Genomic DNA, 20,635 nt, shown 5'->3' with positions numbered 1-20,635 from the left:
ACCACGTGGGAAATGATATTAACAGCTGTGGTCAGTACCCTCCTCCACATAAGCTGAAAATATACTCATTAGATATATGGGGGTGCTTTCCTGGCAGTTTTTATGCCACAGAAACTCAACCAGGAGAATTGGAGTAAAGAAAAGGACTGGTATTTGGATTAACAGACAAAATCTTTTTAATCTTTTATCTCTAGGATGATGCCCTTGGATGATTTTAAAAGAAAAACTTAAATTTTTTTATCAATAAAAAATAGCATTTGGCTACTAAATAGTCCAATAGTCCAAATTTAACCACATAGGACCTAAATGTGTAAGCAGTAATTAATGGAATGAAAAACTCCATGGGAAATGTTTGACAAATAATGAATGCCATCTTAGGTATTCAATTGCCTTGTAATTTAAGCAACTCCCTTAGCCTCCCTATGTTTTAGTCACATTATTTGCAAATAGGGTAAAGAATATCTACTTTTCGCATGTCCTATGATCATCTTTATTCAGGAAGATGACAGGAGCAACGGGTTTTGAAATGTTTTATGCAATAGTTCCAAAACACCTGTTTAAACAACTTTGAATTTTTTTCCATTTCTGTCTGGGTATTTTTGTTATCTCATAGATTTAACCTCTGTGATAGTCTATGGACACACTCTGCCCTATAATTCAAAAAGCCTGAACTGGTATTATCTACAAATAATGTGAAATCTGCACACTTACCCTGAATCGCCACCACACCCCCCAACCCACATTTATATTAGGGTGCAAAAGTAGGAAGCAAAGTCCTCTGAGAGTTTATGAGGGATCCTATCTACCTAATGTGAAAGAAGCAAGCAAAGGGTGTTGTCTACACATGGAAGAGAAGAACATTTTGCATCTTGCAGATAATAAATGGAAAAATACTGAAGCAGAATTTTACTAAAAACAAGATCTAAATAACAATTGCATAAGACCTACAAAAGAAGATTGCCCAATGCCTGTAGTACATGGGGGAAAAAAAGTAAGTATTACTGAGAGACCACCCACCTCATATTTAACACACCTTGTCTTACTTAATCTCTACTACAACCCTCTAAGGTGAGGAGTATGACCTCCATAATACACATGAAAAAGGCTAGGCTTTGAAAGTTAACTGGTGAGAAGATAAATCAGTTCCAAATCCAGATATGGATGATACTGTCTTTCCCATGCCTGGTGCACGGAATCATTCATACCCAGTTAAGGCAGCCATGGATTCAGAATGCTACAGGAAGAGTCCTGGGTAATGTGAGGAGCTGGATTTTTATTATCTCTAAAACAATGATTTCAAAATCTATCATCAGTAACACCTAGAGAGCTTTTTAAAAACAGAGATGCCTAGACCCACACCTGGCATCGTTGATTCAGGAAATTTGGAGAGTTCTCGGAAATTTGTGCCTTAAGCGTTCTGATGCACGATCAAGTTTTGGAAACACTGCTTTCAGTAACGCCCCATTCCAACATGCACTGATTTTACAAGATTGGTCATCAGAGTTATTTGTGGAAGTTGGGGATCAGTGATTAATTTGAGTATAGGACAGCTGTCTTTGAAGTAGAATATTTACAGCTGTTTAAAGTAACCTGTTAAAGAGAACAAAGTCATTCATTCTATCTGGATGTGTATCATTTGCTCTGTTCTTCGCAAAGGCTTGCATTCCTGACTAAAGTCAGCTCTTTTGTAGGTACTTTGGCTATGAGAAAAGGTCAAGGAGAAGATGCAAATAACTCTGAGCAAATTCGTCTTTTTCAAAAAGCAACTCAAAGGATATTCCCTACTCATACAGAACCAACCTGTATCCAGGACAGGGCACTATAACTTGACTGATGTTGACCCCTTTCTCTTTGAAAAACTGCCACAGAAGCAAATAAAAGGGCTTGAAGAAAAGGCCACTCATGTTGTCTCAATTTTTATTTGACATCCATGACATAATCTGCAGACTGCCCAGTGCCTTTGTGTGATTGAATTAGTTCTATAAGTTCTCAGCGGTTGTGGATAAATCAAAAAGATAAGGAAAGTGCAAGATACAGCAGAGATATCCTGAAGCAGGCACCTTCAAACAGAAGGAAACCACTTCACATCCAGAGGGCAGAGGACGGGGTGAAACTCGAAAGCATCTTCCCACCCACGTTCACTCTACTGCTTGAATATTAGTTCTCCACATGGCCACAGACACATCTAAGAGAATAACTCCAGTAAACTGTCTACATTACTAGAGTGTTCCCCTCACTGAGGCTTGCCAGTCCCTTTCTCCCACCCCAGAAGTTTCTTCATGGCCCCCTTCACATCTTTGTTCCTCAGAGTGTAGATGAGGGGGTTGATGCTGGGAGTGACAATGGTGTATCAGAGCAAGGTTTATAGTGCCAGCCCTACGCATTAACTCAAGTTTCCTTCCTCCCTGTTCCTATCTATTTCTCACCCACTTAATGCTGTAGTTGTTTAAAGTCAATCACTCATTACTGCAAGAGAGTCAGGAACTTCCCCTGATCTTGGGAGTAGCTGTTGGCTGGCTTCAGGTACACGTAGATGATGGTTCCGTAGAAGAGAGAGACCACTGTGAGGTGAGAAGAGCAGGTGTGGAAGGCTTTTTTCGCCCTGCTGCTGACTTCATCCTCAGCACCGCGGCCGCAATCACACCATAGGAGATGAGGATGAGGGAGAGGGGCACCAGGAGGAGAGCCATCCCCAGGGCAAAGGTGAGCGCTTCCATCAGCACGGTTTCCTCACAGGACATGGCAATGAGAGCAGGCATCTCACACAGGAAGTGGTCCATCCTGCGACGTCCACACCGTGAGAGCTGCATCGTCTGAGGACACATGATGAAGGAGTTTAGGAAGCCACAGCACCAGGCCACAGTCACCAGCTGCAGGAAGAGACGTGGGTGCATGACTGCCGTGTAGTACAGGGGCCGGCAGACGGCCACATAGCGGTCATAGGACATGACAACTAGGAGGATGCACTCGGTGGAGCCCAGCACCATGAAGATATAGAGTTGGGCCACACAGCCGTGGTAGGTGATGGTCTTCTCTGGACCCCACATGTTCCACAGCAGCTGAGGGGCAATGCTTGTTGTAAAGCAGAGGTCTAAGAAAGACAGGTTCCCAAGAAAGAAGTACATGGGTGTGTGGAGCCTGACATCCACGACCAGCAAGAGGATGATGGCAGTGTTGCCCACCAGGGTCAGGATGTAGAAGATCAAGATAACAGCAAAGAGAATTTTCTCCAGTCCAGGCCAATCAGAAAAGCCCACCAGGATGAATGCCTGTAGGTCACTGGCATTGTCCTTTCCCATAATCCACCAGCTATTACAGAGAAACAATGAAAGAATTAGATAAGGGGGCAGATGCAGATCATCTGGCACTCTCCAATTTCCATTTACAGGTCTGTGAAGTTAAGAGGGCCATTTGCCCTTTCTTTGCTTTTTTAGAATACACTTATTAAAACCTGTTACGTGCAAAGTCATGTGCCTGATGCCCCAGGAAGATGGGATGAATTGACTCTGGAGCTTCCCTCCTTGGTGAATAATGTGTATGAATAATGACAAAGAAGGGAGAAAGAGAAAGTTCTCTCAAAGAAGATTTGTTAAAAGGCTGAGTATTATGCAGATCACTCCCAAGTGACCAGGGGGGCCTGTGTGAACAGTTTGCATTAAGGGAGACTACTGAGTCTAAGAGTTTTTTTTTGGTTGTTCCAAATAATAAGTAAGAATTTGACATGTGGCAGATTGAGCTAAATATGTTTCACAAAGAGGAGGTAGTATATGCAAAGTCATGAAGGACCACATTTATGGATGATGCTTAGGGAAGCCATGAATGTACATACCAGGCAACTCCTTAATGGCATGTAATTTTATTAAGAAGAAACACAGTGATTTTTGACCCTACAAGAAAGGACTGAGATGATAGGTTTAATTCTGCCTCTGTAAAACACAGGTCTGCAAATGTATGGCCGGCTATCCAGTTCATCTCTCTCTAACTTGACTTCTCTTGTGCAACATGGGAAAGAGTTTAGATCTTCTCTAAGTCCCCACTCAGACCTCACATGTCTATGTAACTGGTGACACTGAGTTTATACCCTCAGCCCTTTCGGCTATTGATGATTTCCAGTCTAAGCCCAGAGCTTTGATGGGAACTCTGCCTTATACAGCCAATGTCCACCCAGACTTGTATCCGCTGTGATAATAGCAAACAGCATCTGGGCAACACACAAGAAGAAAGCTGTGGGAATGAGGGCACAGAAATACGTTGAAGGACATGTGTCTATGCAGCCGCTGTCACCACCTGTCCATCCTGACAACTGACATGCTATGAGCTGTATCCTGTTGGAGCTGCAATTGGGAATTCGGTAGTTCCCATCCATTGGTCCAGGCACCGGACCCTCTGCAAAGCCCTATGAAAGGGTAAAAGGGTGCAGGGTCTATCAGAAGTAGCCAGCAAAGTATCAAAGAATGGAAGACTTTCAGAGGCTTCCTGAGTACTCACAAAGGAGACTCACAGACTCACATTTTACAGGTATTGGTTATTAAAAACAACTTGTAATTCTGTATCCTCAGACCCATCATAAGTTTTCTCCCAGGTTCAGAAGACCCCAAGAGTGGCAATGACAAGCTACACAAATTGCTCAGCAACTTCATCACTTTGGGTGATAAAGTTGTGATCACTTTGGGTGATCATAGCAAAGTTTATCACTTTGGCTCTGACTCCTTAGCCAAAACTGCAAGTTTACCTTGTAGTCATCTGTTCAAAACTACTTTTTTTCACAATGCTTTATTCTTTGAATCCAAAATGTCCCACTGCTAACCCTTATAACAAATATGCAGAGGCTCTTCTCTGTTTCACCTAACACGTATTCAACTATAAATTAATGCACCCTGTCTTCTCACGTTTCTTAGCTCTTTAGTTCAGAACCATGAAATTGCAAGGAATGCAGCTCTTAGAAATGCCCAAATACCTTTAGTAGTTCAGTTGACACATAATACTATAAATGTTTACTAATTTTGAAAACTTAGGCCCCAAGGTCTGAATTAGGTTGATTCTCTGGTTGAAGGTTATACCCAAAACTGTACCAACTCATGTAGAGGAGAATCCACCAAATGGTTCTCTGTGCTTACTGAACAGGATTTAACAATGCCAAGCAGTAGAACTATTTTTGCCTGGCTTAGGTATAGAGCACATCATAAACAATCACAACCCTTTCATATTACTATATATTAGACTTTTACAGAGCTTTCACACTCTAGTTTCAAACCATCATCACAGCAGCCCTGAAAGGTGGACAGGACAGGCATTAGAATCTCTATGTTAGAGATTATCAACCTCAATAACAGAGAAGAAGAAAGAATAGCCAATGCTTGCACTACAGCTTCATATCAGAGCAAGGTTTATAGTGCCAGCCCTACGCATTAACTCAAGTTTCCTTCCTCCCTGTTCCTATCTATTTCTCACCCACTTAATGCTGTAGTTGTTTAAAGTCAATCACTCATTACTGCACTCCCATTAACCTACACATTACAATCCTAACAATAAAATCCATCATCATGAGCCATTTTCAGAGAGAAACTTGCGATCACTCTAAAATTCGCCAGAGATTTGCAAAGCTTGATTTAAACAGAATCACATGGTTTTCTGTTCAAATCAGCTATCATTTTATCAAGAGACTAAAAAGATTGGTTTATTGTGTGTGCATGTAGGCTCAGAAGAGGCCCTAGGATTGGCTCAGCTAGCAATGGACAAATGGATAATGAGTAATCACATAATCACTCCTAATCTACTTTAGATTCACTTTGTTAGGATTTGGTGCATTTGATTGTTTCCGAGTTGGATACAATGTCTCTTTTCCAAAATTGAGTTCCAAATTATAAGTTGGCATTGAGAAACCCGTTACTCTGGTGTTCCAACAGATATAAACTCTAATCATAACTATTACAAAGATAACTCTATATCTGCATACAGAAGACTGAAGATACAGATATAAATCTCATTGCTATGACAAAGCTTGCATTAAAATCTCACCCTTGTTCTTCCCAGAAAGTAGAAGACCTATGATTCTGTCAACCCTCCTTACTTCAATTCCAGAGATCAACCAGGAGTTTTCTCATGGATAAGGCAGCTAATTCTGGTCCCTTTTAGTTTCCAGATCTTCCAGAGGAAATTCTAATGAAAACCCTGAAAGGAGATTGAGCACAAAAATAATGTCTGTCCCATTTAAGTGTTAATAAGCCTTTAAGTAGCAGAGCTTGGAAGAGAAATGATGAACTGTGGGCAGGAATGACAAGCTAAGTGAGTGGTATGGCATAGTGCCACATTTCAGGTCAACATGTTTTATCTCACGTCCATATATACAGGTAGTCTAGGGTTAAGGAGATGGCAGATCACCCCCAGGGATAAAGGAAAGCACACTTAGTTCTAAGAGCTTTGAGAATATAGACGATGTCATTTTATTGGTTCATACTAAGTGGATAAGAGGACAACTTTAATGTCATGTCACCTTGGGGATTTGGAATCATCTAGGAGCATGAGAAAAACTGACATCAGCTTGTTTACAGAGCTAAGACTTCAGAAACTGGTGTTGTCATCTAGAGATTGGCCCAGCGGGCCCCCCCAACCCCCCACAACACACACACACACAAACACAAAACTCACCGGGGAGGCAACACAGAAAGTTCCCAAACATGGGGCTCAGGTATTCTTGAAAAGAGAATTAATTTCTGGGTTCTATGTCAAAACAGAAGTAGATCAATTTCTTCATTTGGTCCTGGACTCACAAAATTAAAATCATGAAAATGTGGGGAGGCAAGCATCCCCAAAGAATGTACACCCTCCAGTATAAGAAAGAATGAGGTAAGGGGGACACTGATATAGGAAACTCTTGGGTTTGTTATTGCCACGTTAAGAGGCTACGGGAAACTTCAATTCTTCCCTCCATTCCAATTGGTGTATTAAGTCAAAATAGGAATCTCTTAAGAAGTAGCAGAAAATAGAATATCTCCAATTTTCTTGAATGTCAACTGTTAACCTTTATTGATTAAAAAAACTTTCATAGTTTGAAAAAAACCTTAATTTCTAATTTTACATAAGAAAAAATTAATTTCCAACTATACTGAGGTGACTGACTTACTCAAGGTCAAATAACTAGTAGCCACTGGCTGCCCAAACTGGAACCACCTCTCACCAATCATTTTATCTCTTATCCTTCCCATTACATTAAGCAAAATGCAACTGATACTATTGAGGTGGAGGGTAATTAGTAAAGAGATTCAAACTATGGTTTTTCAGGCTCCAAGTTAACATTTTAAGTTTTTTAAAATATATAATTGTGTTTTTACTGCATGGGATTCTGTCATTTCTAGAACTTTGAAAATGGCTATTTCTAGTCAAAATGAAAGAGAATTTTTGCATTTGGAGTTTAACACAACACCTTCTACAGTATTGATGTTTACAATTTGTTCCTTGATTCAGTATTTCCCTTTCCTGAAGGAGTGAATGAAGTCCATTAGGTTCACAGTGAAACAGGGATAAGGGATGAGAAATTACTTAATGGGTACAATGTACTCTATTTGGGTGATGGTTACAGCCAACACCTAGACTTTACCACTGTGCAATATATCCATGCAACAAAACTGCATTTGTACCCCTTACAGTTATACAATAAAAAACGTGTTTGTGACAATTGTCTCCCAAGCTGGGAGTGCATAAGCTCATCACCAGCTCCACCATGGTGGGGAAAAGTCATTGCAGCCAATAACTTGTTCATAAAGTAAAACTAAGCAGTTTCATCCTCTCTGAAGTTCTCTGAATGATGGTGATAATAGTTAACATTGGAAGACTGGAACAAAATAATGGTTTTCGTTGTAGAAAAAGTACAGTTCAAGAAAAACTGTACTGTGAAATACAGTATTTCATAAAGATACCATAAAGTTGCCCCAATGGCAAGAAAATAAATATCTATCCACCTAAAGAACTTCTCAATTTTCCACTGAATTGATGTGTTTAATGTTTAAAGTATACTGCTTCACAAGTTTGTTTGTTTGTTTTTTTCAAAAAAAAACCTGTTTATTTCAGTCAATTCAAGAAAATGTCAGTAAAACTGATTATTTGGCATTATGTTGGTAGATTTTTTAAACTTATAAAATATTTTGGATATATAGATACATACACAAAATAAGATAACAATGGATAGACTAACCACCACTCAGCTTTATGACATTTTAACATCTGCGTTACGTGTTCCAGGTCTTTTATGAAATAAAACATAGGTATATTCAAGGATCCTGAGAACATATTATTTCCCTCTTTCCACAGAGGTAAAATAAATTTTATGTTTATCATTTTCAAACGTATTTAAATTCATTTTAATTCATACATGTATTCAAAAATAATATAGTATTTTTGCACACTTTAAAACTTTACATAAATGGTATAATACTGATGTTATCATTCTAAACTTTTTTTCGTTCTCTTAACATTTATGGGTTTTTTTTTTTTTTTAATTTTTGTTTTAGGCTCAGTGGTACATGTGCAGCTTTGTTATACAGGTAAATTGCACTTCACAGGGTTTTGGTGTACAGATTATTTTGTCTTCCAGGTACTAACTGTAGTGCTTGACAGGTAGTTTTTTCATCCTCACCCTACTCCCACCCTTCACCCTCAGGTAAGACCTGGTGAGTGTTGTTCCCTTCTTTGTGACCACATGTACTCAAAGTTTAGCTTCCACTTATAAGTAAGAACATGCAGTATTTGATTTTCTGTTCCTGTATTGGTTTGCTTAGGATGATGACCTCCAGCTCCACCCATGTTACCGCAAAGGACATGATCTCATTCTTTTTGTGGCTACATAGTATTCCATTGTCTATATGTACCACATTTAAAAACTCCAGTCTACAGTTGATGGGCTTTTAAATGGATTCCATGTCTTTGCTATTGTGAATAGTTGTTGGGTCAAATGGTAGTTCTGAGTTCTTTGAGAAGTCACCAAACTGCTTTCCACAAGAGCTGAACTAATGTATATTCCCACCAGTCACGTATATGAGTTCCCTTTTCTCCACAACCTTGCCAGCATCTGTTGTATTTTGAAATTTTAATAATAGCTATTTTGACTGGTGTGAGATTGTGGTTTTAATTTGCATTTCTCTGATGTGGAGGTTTTTTGTTTTGTTTTTGGTTTTGGTTTTTTTTTTTTTTGTCTTTTTTTTTTTTTTTTTTTTTTTTTTTTTTTTTTTGAGATAAGGTCTCACTCTGTCACCCAGGCTGGAGTGCAGTGGTTTGATCACGGCTCACTGCAACCTCTGCCTCCACAGGCTCAGGTGATCCTCCCGCCTCAGCTTCCTGAGTAGCCACCACGCCTGGATAATTTTTATATTTTTTGTAGGGATGGAATCTCACTATGTTGCCCAGGCTGGTCTTAAACTTTTGGGCTCAAGTGATCCTCCCTCCTCAGTCTTCCAAAGTGCTAGGATTATAGGTGTGAGCCACTGTGCTCCATGTATGTTGAGCACTTTTTCATGTGCTCAATGGTCACATGTATGTCTTCTTTTGAAAAGTGTCTTTTCATGTCTTTTGCTCACTTTTTAATGGGGTTGTTTTTGTTTTGGTGTTTTTTTGTTTTGTTTTGTTTTGTTTTGTTTTTTTGCTTGTAACTTTGTTTAAGTTCCTTATAGATTCTGCATATTAGACGTTTTGTCATATACATAGTTTGCAAATATTTTCTCGCATTCTATAGACTATCTCTTTACTCTATTGATAGTTTCTTTTGCTGTGCAGAAGCTCTTACATTTAATTAGATCTCATTTGTCAATTTTGCTCTTATTGCAAAAAGAGCAATAATTGTTTGGTGTCTTTTGGCATCTTTGTCATGAAATTTTTGCCAGGGTTTATGTCCAGAATGGCATTTTCTGGGTTATCTTCCAGGGATTTTATAGTTTTAGGTTTTACATTTACATCTTTAATCCATCTTGAGTTGATTTTTGTATATGGTGTAAGGAAGGGGTCCAGTTTCAATCTTCTGCGTATGGCTAGCCAGTTATCCCAGCACCATTTATTGAATAGGGTATCATTTCCCCATTGCTTGTTTTTGTCAGCATTGTCAACAATCAGATGGTTGTGGGTTTGCAATGTTATTTCTGGGCTCTCTATTTTGTTCCTTTGGTTTCTTGTATCAGTTTTTGAATGAGTACCATGCTTTTTTGATGACTGTAGGCTTACAATATAGTTTCAAGTCTGGTAATGTGATGCCTATAGCTTTCTTCTTTTTGCTTAGGATTACCTTTGCTATTCAAGCTCTTTTTTTATTTCATATAAATTTTAAAATAGTTTCTTCTAATTCTGTGAAGAATGTCATTGGTGGCTTGATAAGATTAGCATTAAATCTATAACTTACTTTGGACAGTGTGGTCATTTTAGCAGTTTTAATTCTTCCTATCGATGAGCATGGAATGTTGTTTCATTTGTTTATGCCTTCTCTGATTTCTTTGAGCAGTGTTTTGTAATTCTCATTGTAGAGCTCTTTCACTTCTTTGGTTAACTATATTCCTAGATATTTTATTCTTTTTAGGTTATTGCTTCACATGTAATTAACTATAAAATTTTAAACAAAAATTCCCCTCTGATGGACATCATTCTGTCCCTCTGCATATTCTTTAATAGGAAGCCTATGAAAACATGATGTGGCCAAAGACTCTATTTTAATCCTGTTGTACAACAATTTTATTGTTTCAGGGTCTTGCCTTCAGCTCACTCAGGTTTATTCCCTAAGGCAAAGATTATTTTAAAGACAATAAATTAGAAGGAGCAGAAATCCATCCTTTTTACCTACTAAGCCCCTGAACTATTATCTACATGTAGTTGCTCAGGTCTCAGAGGAGTCAAAAGAATAAACCTCAGGAGGTCCCTTCCAATGTCAGCAAGTTTTTTCTCTCTTGGCTGAATTTGGGTTAGTCTCACCCATCTGACCATTAAATTCCAGACCCCCTGAAGAGAATCAGCATCTCCTGACCTAGGTCTGAACATTCCTACTGCTGGCTCCCCACCTCTCTTCCTTCTTCAACCTCAAGGTAAAATGAGTGGAAGGGCCACTTAGGTTTAGGTTGGGTTTGAGCACAGGAATTAACACTCATTTCTTTTCTACTGAATTCCCAGAATGATGAAGGAGATTCTCTCACTCACCCAAGGAGCATGGACTACTCTAGGTAATGGGAGGTAAAATAATGGGACCTCAAATAAAAGCATTAAGGAGACAGTCCTCTCAAACCTAATTATGACTCCCTTTCCAGAATCATCACAGTAGTTTTCAGGTCCAGGAACAGATTAGGACTGAGTGTATACATTTTTTTAAAAGCCAGTGGCAAAGGAAAAGCCAACAGCCAAACAGACAAAAAACGATAATTTTCCAAGCCCATATTGAGCCTCTAATAGGCATCAAGCATTGTACCAGGTATTATATTTAAAAATCAAGACAATAGAATAAAAAATTTCTACCATCCTGTATCTTACACAATAGTAAAGACAAATGGCTAAAGAAAAAGTCAAATTTGAACCAAGTCTAGAGTGTTGAGTAGAATTGGGGGAAAAAATACGAAGAAGTTTGTATGGCAAGAGAAAGAATGTATTTGCGGATGAATTGAGGCGACAATGACTAAGTAAACTATAAAAAGGTAGACAAGAGCAGGCCAGCATGAGCATTTATTTGGGACAATAGTTGACAACAAAATTAGACTGACATTACAGAAACAAATATTTTGATCAGTAACCCCGGAATCAATCTACTTATGCATTTAGTAAATAACTTCTACAGACCAAAACTAGGTCCTGAGGAGGCAAGGGGAATTTAAACATGGCAGAAAGCAGGGCCAGCAGGGGACAGTAATGACACAGGAAAGCAAAGCAGAATTTGGAGACAAAGACAGGGACATCACAGAAAGTTTCATAGAAGGAAATGAGACTGATCCAAGTATTAGAGGATAAGTAGGACTCTAGCCAGTTAATGCAAGAGAAAGACAGAGAAACGAGCATATGCAAAGAAACCAGCCTAGAGTGTGTGCTTCTCCCCTTTTTGTTTTGCTCATTCTTTCATTTTTTTAAATTTATTATTACTATTAGTTTGGTTTAAGAAATCATAATTATATACATTTATGAGGTATAATTATGTGATGTTTTGATACATTTATACAACGTGGCATGATTAAGTCAGGCTAATAAGATATCCATCACCTCACCTGCCTATCATTTTTTATGGTGAGACATTTGAAATGTACCCTCAGTCATTTTGAAATACATAATACACTATTATTTACTATAGCCATTCTGCTGTGCAATAGATCTCAAAGCCTCTTCCTCCTCTCTGTCTGAAACTAGCATGTGCTTTTTAAACACTGGAACAAGTGGTAAGAGAATGAGGTTGGTGAGAGAAGAGGCATGGGGTGACATAGAGGACAAGTCAGAGATGGCTCCAGGTGTCACATGTTGCTCTTTGGAGGCTCCGTATGGGCCTTAAAATAATTGAATCATAAAATGAGGATTGCAATTTCTGAAGATTATTCAAGCAGGTAAACATGAAGAATGGATTAGATTAGGTGTCTGTGGAAACAAGGTATCTCAGTGATAGGTAAGAATTCTAACATTGTGGCAGCAAGGGGATGGCAAAAGGTGTCCATTTAACTTGCTCTTGGATTTCATGAAGTAGTCTTCTTTTTGGACTATTCCCAAAAGTTGGTGGCCCAGCCAAAAGCAAATTATTTTCAATGGTATTGCACAGAGAAAATCCTTGGAAAAAAAAATAACTCCTACTTATCCAAAATTGACCTCTAAATGTTTTTTGTTTTTTTGCAGCGGGGCGGGGGGGATTTTTGTTTTGTTTCTTGAGACAGGGTCTCACTCTGTCACCTAGGCTGGAGTGCAGTGGCACGATCTCAGCTCATTGCAGCCTCTGCCTCCCAGATGCAAGTGATTCTCCTGCCTCAGCCACAGAAGTGGCTGGGACTACAGGCGCACACCACCACACTCAGCTAATTTTTGTGATTTTAGTAGAGATGGGGTTTCGTCATGTTGCCAAAGCTGGTCTCAAACTCCTGACCTCAAGCAATCCGCCCACCTTATCCTCCCAAACTACTAGGATTACAAGCGTGAGCCACCACTCCTGGCTCTCATTGTGTTTTAATGTAGTTTCCTACTGAAAAAAATGTTCAGGTGTATGTCCCTCTCTCCCAAACGTGAACTCATTTAGAAAATGATATTATTTCTGTGTAACACTGGCCCTGCCAATAATAAATCCTTCAAAGAGAGTGTTCTACAGCAAGTCTCCAGACTCCCCTCCCAAACACTCCAGTGTGTCAATTTAAAATTCAATTTGAAAAGATTACCTCCCCTGAATCTAAAATAATTTGTTACATAAACAAACAAAAAACAAGCAAACAACAACAACAACAAAAAAAAAAAACACGTGGTTTAACAGTATAGAATGCATAGTTTTACTAGATTTTTATATGAATGGTATTTTTACTATTGAAAACAATTCATTAGGTTTTCTCACAATTTCTCTATTGCTTTATTTATTTAAAATGTGTAATCAAAGAAAACTTTTCATAGAACCTTCTAAACTGAATGAAGAAAAAGAGAGAGAGAGATTGTCAGAATGTTATTGCACGTGCAATTTCCCAACCAGCTTTCCCGTAGCCTATAATGGAGCAGTTGAATTTTAAAGCAACATCCTGTTTATGTTTTATCTTTTTTACTCAGAATCAGCTTCTTCATTGTTGGGGTGACGTGCATGAGCAGTCCCTGCCAGCTTTGCATCATCATAGATTTGCATCTCTTTTATGAGGCAGTGCAGTGAAAGGGCCTGGCTTCTGGCCTGAGTGTAATCTCCAGCTGTGTCATGGTGTGGCTCTGCTTTCTCTTGCAGCTTTCCTGATCTCTCTGTGCTTCAGTTTCCTCTACATTGACTACATATATTTCCCAGTTATTTAGCACCAAGTTAAAGTGCAAATAATATATAAACTGTGATAATTCTTGCTCTAGAAGTGAGAAAATAGAGGCTCAGCTGGAAGCTAACTAAATTGCACAGGGCTCAACAACTGTTAAAATGCAGGCGGTAGTATTTGGAACACGGCAACATAATTTCTGCTCTTCCCACACTGATTCTTGCATGCTGTTACGGTTTTGCTTGTTTTTGTTTATTATTTACAAAAAATAATCATTTTTGGAATGAAGAAATAATCAGTTTCAGCATGCCTTCTATTCCCATACATTAAAGCATTCAATCATCTCCAAACCCTAGGAGGCGAACGTTATTTCTTGCATTTTTGTGCAAGAAGGCTGAGGCTCAAAGTGCTGATACTTCTTGCCCTAAGTATGTAGTGTCACTGTGTCTGTGTCACAGATCCAGAGAGATGTACTCTGGATACAAACACTATGCTCATCCCCCTAAACCAGATGCCCCAACCATGTCCATGGTGCCCACTCTCAACCAACATCCAAAGCCACATTCTGCAAATCATGCTATTTTTCATGTTTGTTTAGAGTTGCCTACATTTGCTACTACTGCTCACACTTTCTCAAAATGCTTATAAAATTACAAGATTATGTATTTAGTTTCTCCTCCAGGTCTCCCCAGAGTTTATCACAAACTTAGTCAATGTTTAATTCCAGGATTCTGCTTTGACGCACCACCATGCCCAGCTAATTTTTTTTTTCTTTTCTTTTTTTTTTAAATTTTTAGTAGAGATGGGATTTCACCATGTTGGCCAGGCTGGTCTAGAACTCCTGACCTCTGGTGATTCACCCGCCTCCGCCTCCCAAAGTGCTGGGATTACAGGCGTGAGCCATTGCGCCGGGCCGATACTTTTTCTGATAGGAATTTTCCATGACTATAATCATTTACAAGTTAATTGAAGATATTGTGCCGTAATATCTGTGACTCTAAAGAATTAAACACATGTTCAACGCAAGGTGCTTGTTCCTAATTGCTTGACAGTATAGTGCTGAAATGCTCTTCTAGAACTCACTTTTCTAAATAAGATTGTAATTAGCAATTATTCTACGTCTTCCTTGTGTGTTTTTATTTCCGCATAAAGAAAAAAATATAATTTTGTAGCATTTTCTAAAAACTCATACTTTTAGTTTTTTCAGCCTTCAGGAAATTATATTTCCAAATTCATGCTATTTGTTTTCTGAAACTAGTTTATATGCACTCTTCCCATGTGTGAGATTAAAAGTCCTTCAAAATGTGGAACAAATGAAAACATTTGCTGTGTATCCACAGTTTATGTTACATAATGATTTGTTTTTTGATGAAATGAAAAGGATGGAAGAATGAATGAGGTAGAGAGAGACAATATAATGAAGGTGATGCATTCGCCTGGTTGGGCTGCCATAACAAATTACCACCACAGTGTAAAAAATAGAATTTTACTTTCTCACCATTCTGGAGACCAAAAAGTCCAGGATGAAGTTTCTGTCAGGATTTGGTTTCTGGTAAGGACTGTTCCTGGCTTGCGAAAGATCACCTTTTCTCTGTGTCCTCACATGGTGGGGAGAGAGAAAGAATATGAAAGAGAGAGAAAGGGAGACAGAAACACAGAGCATGCGAGCAAGTGAGAGAGAGCACTTCCTCTTCTAATAAGGCCACAGTCCTATTGAATTAGGGTGCCACCTTCATTATCTCATTTAACATTAATTACCTCCCAAAGATCCTATCTGCAGATGCAGTCACACTGGGGGTTAGCGCTTCAGCATGTGAATTTTGGGAGCCACAATTCAGTCCATAGCATATGATAATGGAGTGTGTAGATAAAATCAACCTGCCAGTTGTATCAGACTGACTTCTGGGTGGAAAGCCAGAGTATGGGGAGTACAATACAACAGTGACAATAGCAGTGCTGCTGTCAAGTAGTGACACTGATCATTGTTATAAAATGTCTGGCAACAGATGTTCTTTGTTCATGCAAGCTTTGCTTCTAAGCATGGAACTCAAAAGTTAATTCTTCAGGAAATTGTGCTAATTAAGGTCCACAATACATTTATTCTCCACAGAAGTTTAAGAAGTAAGGAAATTCCCAAAGGCAAGGTTATATTTACTAGTTAATCAGCCAGTTTTTAAATATACATATATATGTTTAAATATATAATTATGTTACAATAATATATAAATATATATATTTAAGCATATATATGTGTGTATATATATTGTTTTAACATAATTTAAAAGCCAAAGGGTAGTGAAATTATATGGAATAAAATCATTATACAGCTCAGTTAAAATTCTATTTGGAACCATATCCACAAAGTTGAATCGTATTTAATGGAAAATCTTGAGAAAATTGTCAACACAAAAGCCTTTGAGTAGGAAGAGGATTTGGTGAATGATTTCCTTTTGTTTAGAAAGAAAAGAGGTATATTTAGAGAATGGCTACATCGAACTATTGAATTATTTAGCTCTCATTCTAATTTCATATCTTGTAGTAATCTCTACATGATAAATTATAAATATTTTTGATACAATACAGAGGATTTCATATATATTTCCTAAAACTAGACTCTGGGTGTTAGCAATGTGAAGCTGTATTTGTTAGAACATTGAGAAAAATTGCTCATTAAAAGTTATACATTATGTTTTTCATAAACAGTTGAAAATGCTTACAACCTCGTAATAGTCTCATCAATCTTGTTATGATTAATACTGCAGGTATATAAAAACTGAGTGGATTCTACATTTGTTTAATGGGGTTGGCATCCACACACAACTGTGTGACCTAACAGTTTAAGGGCAAAAATACAAATTTGTTATATCCAAATAAAACCTATGGCTAGAAGAATGAAGTACAAGAACTATGTAGTGGCTTTTGCTAGTTTTCACGTTCTTCAAAATATTGAAGTTTCAAGCTAGTGTAGGAGTACTGAGTCTAAAACTGTAATTAAAAGATTAGTTCAAGTTATAACTAATGGCAATCACTCTGATTTTGAAATCTGGAAAGACAATCTGCCCATCTGTCTCAGAATCTCTCTGTCTCTTACAATCAATCTTACTCATCCTATTTCAAAAAAAAAAAAACACACACACACACACACACACAAAGGTGTGAGTCTTTCTAAATAACATTAGTTTGATAAACACCCATAAAACTGACAGTTGCAGTTGTTATGAGTTATTATGTGACAACTCCTCATCATGACCCATCCTGGTAAAATTTTGTAATATAAAATGAGATGAGAAGTATGAGCACACTAATAACAGAAATGTATTTGATAGTGTGGTACTCAGCATTTTAAAACTACACCACAGCAGTAACTGCCTCTCTGGCCTAGTTGGGAGATAATTTCATTCTTTGGAGGGTGGAACAAAGGTGATTTCCCCAAGCACAGTAAATGAGTCAGGGGAAATGAGCTGTTTTCACAATTAAGTGGTGGTGAGCTGAGGATAGGTGAAAGTAAAGTAGTGATTGCCAGGGCCTCAGAGGAGGGGAGAACAGAGAATTATTGGTTAATATGTATAGTTTGTGTTTTACAAGATGAAGATTCTAAAGATGAATGGCAGTGATGGTAGCCCAACAATATGAATGTACTTAATACCACTGAACCGTGTACTTCAAAATGGTTGAGACAGTGTATTTTATGTTATGTATGTTTTACCATAATTAAAACTGGGAGGAAAAAGATAAGGAGAGAAGATTGCCTAAAATAAACTACCATTGAATGGCCTGTTCACTACAGAAAGAGTTTGTGCTGTTTTGCAGCTATAAGAACACCCACAATTTCTAACCTATCTGAGAATCCAAATATCTTCCATCTAACTTGACTGAAAGGAAACATTAAGCAGTGTTTCCTATAACCAGTTTTCTGAAAGAGACATGCTAAATGCAAAGGACTGCATGTCTTTCTTTTAGTGAGCTTTATGAATGAACTGGAAGACAATGGTGGGGAAGAGGAAGATGGAAGAGGGAGAGAGAAAAAGAGAGAGAAATCTTTATATAAACAGATATGTAGTTGAGTTGGCTGGGCTCTGTAGCGTTTCTCACCATGTCTAGAATACTACACCTTAATCCCTACTTCAATGTCAACTGTTAGGGAAGTGCTATACAGAATCTGCCTCATATTTTAAGAACTTCCCAGAGCAATTATGCAGATTATCCCACCAAATAACTGAAGACTTGGGGAGGTTCCTATGGAGTGGTTGAAATATGAAAGTGGGATTTTGGCACACATTTACTGCCTGAATACCCTGCACATGTACCCCCGAACATTAAATCAAAGTTGAAAAGAAAATAAAAAAATAAAAATCACATTTATCCTCAAAATCTTGCCTCTTTCCCTCTAGCTGTATGTAAGGTGGATCCCATGCAAGGAGAAAATGTGAATTTTTCCAGCACATTTGTCTTGTTGGGCTTCTCGGAGCATCCATAGCTAGAGATTCCTCTCTTTGGAGTGGTCCTGGTTTCCTTCATCCTCACCTTGATGGGAAACAGCTCCATCATCCTTCTCTCCCTCATGGAGCCCAGACTCCAGACCCTCATGTACTTCTTCCTGGACAATCTCTGTGTGCTCAACCTTTGTGTCACCTTCACCATTGTACCACAGCTGCTGGCCAACCTCTGGAGACCAGGGAAGACAATTGCTTCCTGGGGCTGCATCACACAGGCCTACCTATTCCACTGGACAGGTTGCACTGAATGTGCCCTGCTGACAGTAATGGCTTTTGATCGCCATGTGACTATCTGCCAGCACCTCGGGTACACACTCATTATGCGTCCCTGGGTGTGTGTGCAGCTGGCAGCTGCAGCCTGTTCCAGTGGCCTGGCCAATTCCCTGATCCAAGCCATGCTCACCTTCCAGCTTCAATGCTGTGGTCACCACACCCTGGATCACTTCTGTGAGGTGCCTGTTCTGATCAAGCTGGCCTGTGGTGACACCACTGCTAATGACCTGTCCCTGACTGTGGGTGCTATCCCTTTTGCACTGGTGGCACCCCTGCTTGTGCTCATCTCTTATGCCTTCATTGTGAGGGCTGTACTGAAGTTATCTTCAGCCAAAGGAAGGCACAAGGCTCTCAGCACCTGCAGTTCCCACTTGGTGGTCGTCATCATGTACTTTGGGTCAGCAATCTACATGTACGTCCAGCACTCTGCCAATAATACTCAAGCCAAGTTCATGTCTTTTTTCTACTCTGTTGTCACTCCACTGCTCAAACCATTCATCTACACCCTGAGAAATAAGAAAGTGAAGAGGGCATGGAGTAGGATCCTACTATCCTAGGGTAGGGTGGTCTTGAAAAGCCAGATAATCTCTGCCTGCATGCATCCATTAATAATAGCATGTCGGCTTTCCAAATGAGTGTCCACAAGCTCCAAGGAAAGAGTTCCCATCTCTCAACATGAGCTACCCTGATGTCTGCAGAAGCTCTTTTGACTAGAAAGTGCTATCTTCTGAAATCCCAAGTAGAGCCATTGTGCTTCTCTTGACCCTTCCCAAATGTCTTCCTTTTCAGTGGACACAATAGGCAGCATGGTCCATCCATCTATGCGAAGGTGAACAACACCATCTTTTCAAATCTCTTCCTGTAACTTCTCCCTTTTACCAGATGCTCTCAAGTAAATTTGCTAGAACACTTGAATAGGTCCCAAGAAGATTTCTAAATAAGACTTATTGGATTGATATGTGTCCTACTCAACTACTCATTCTAACCTCTCCTGTTTCCAAGCAACTCATGCCCTCCCTCCTTCCTCCAACACCTTGTCACCCTACAATTTATTCCATTCTTACTTCATCCATGCCCTCACAATCCATCTCATTCATTTATGAGATAATAATTTCAGCCTCACCATAACAGATTTACTTCTTTCAACTAATTTATGACAAATTTGATTCGATATATCTTATTTTATATATTTATGAGCCATCATCTGCATTCGTCTAATTTCTCTGTTTCATTGTATGCTTCTAGAGATTAGACAGCCTTCTTCCATTGTATACTGATCACTAAATGTTAAGCTCTAAATGCCTAAGACATAAGACATGGAACAGTGATTGAACAGAGATTTAAACTAAGGATTAATAGAGTACAAAGGGGATCCCAATTTATTTGGACTCCAGAAGCACATAATGTCCTTGTCGAATTTGTTTTCACCGCTTGCCAAAGCCATAGGAGACTCCCTTTTCTGAATGATGCCTACTTTTTAAAGTATGTATTTTTAAAATCTTTTTTTTTTTTTTTTTTTTTTTTTGACATGGGGTCTCGCTCTGTCGCCCAGGTTGGAGTGCAATGGCACCATCTCGGCTCACTACAACCTCTGCCTCCTGGGTTCAAGTGATTTTCCTGCCTCAGCCTCCCGAGTAGTTCGGATTACAGGCACCTACCACCAAACCTGGCTAATTTTTGTATTTTTAGTAGAGACGGGGTTTTGCCATGTTGGTCAGAATGGTCCTGAACTCCTGACCTCAGGTGATCCACCCACTTCAGCCTCCCAGAGTGCTGGGATTACAGGCGTGAGCCACTGAGCCCGGCCTAAATTCTTTTTTATAGAGACAGGGTCCTCCTGTATTGCCCAGGCTGGTCTCAAACTCAGGCAATCTTCCCAGCTTGGCCTCCCAAAATACTGGTATTACAGTCATGAGCCACTGTGCCTGGGCTGGAAGATAACTACTT

The 20,635-nt window shown here is 39.0% G+C and overlaps 1 protein-coding gene and 1 pseudogene across 1 annotated transcript; one reads left to right on the top strand and one right to left on the bottom strand.

The window, feature by feature from the left end:
* Positions 1-2,015: 2,015 nt before the first annotated feature.
* Positions 2,016-3,299, bottom strand: LOC103230932 (putative olfactory receptor 2W5). The gene is given in 4 exon segments (XM_037986249.2): positions 2,016-2,356; positions 2,476-2,595; positions 2,598-2,708; positions 2,711-3,299. Coding segments are annotated over 4 exon segments (957 nt in total). The 3' UTR covers positions 2,016-2,219.
* Positions 3,300-18,232: 14,933 nt separating this feature from the next.
* Positions 18,233-19,245, top strand: LOC103230931 (olfactory receptor 2C1-like; annotated as a pseudogene).
* The last annotated feature ends 1,390 nt before the right edge of the window (positions 19,246-20,635 follow it).

Source organism: Chlorocebus sabaeus, chromosome 25 (genome assembly GCF_047675955.1).
Source record: "Chlorocebus sabaeus isolate Y175 chromosome 25, mChlSab1.0.hap1, whole genome shotgun sequence".
In the NCBI taxonomy this organism is placed as follows: domain Eukaryota; kingdom Metazoa; phylum Chordata; class Mammalia; order Primates; family Cercopithecidae; genus Chlorocebus; species Chlorocebus sabaeus.
Note: the sequence above shows the minus strand (reverse complement) of the source record. Positions and strands in the feature narration are given on the sequence as shown.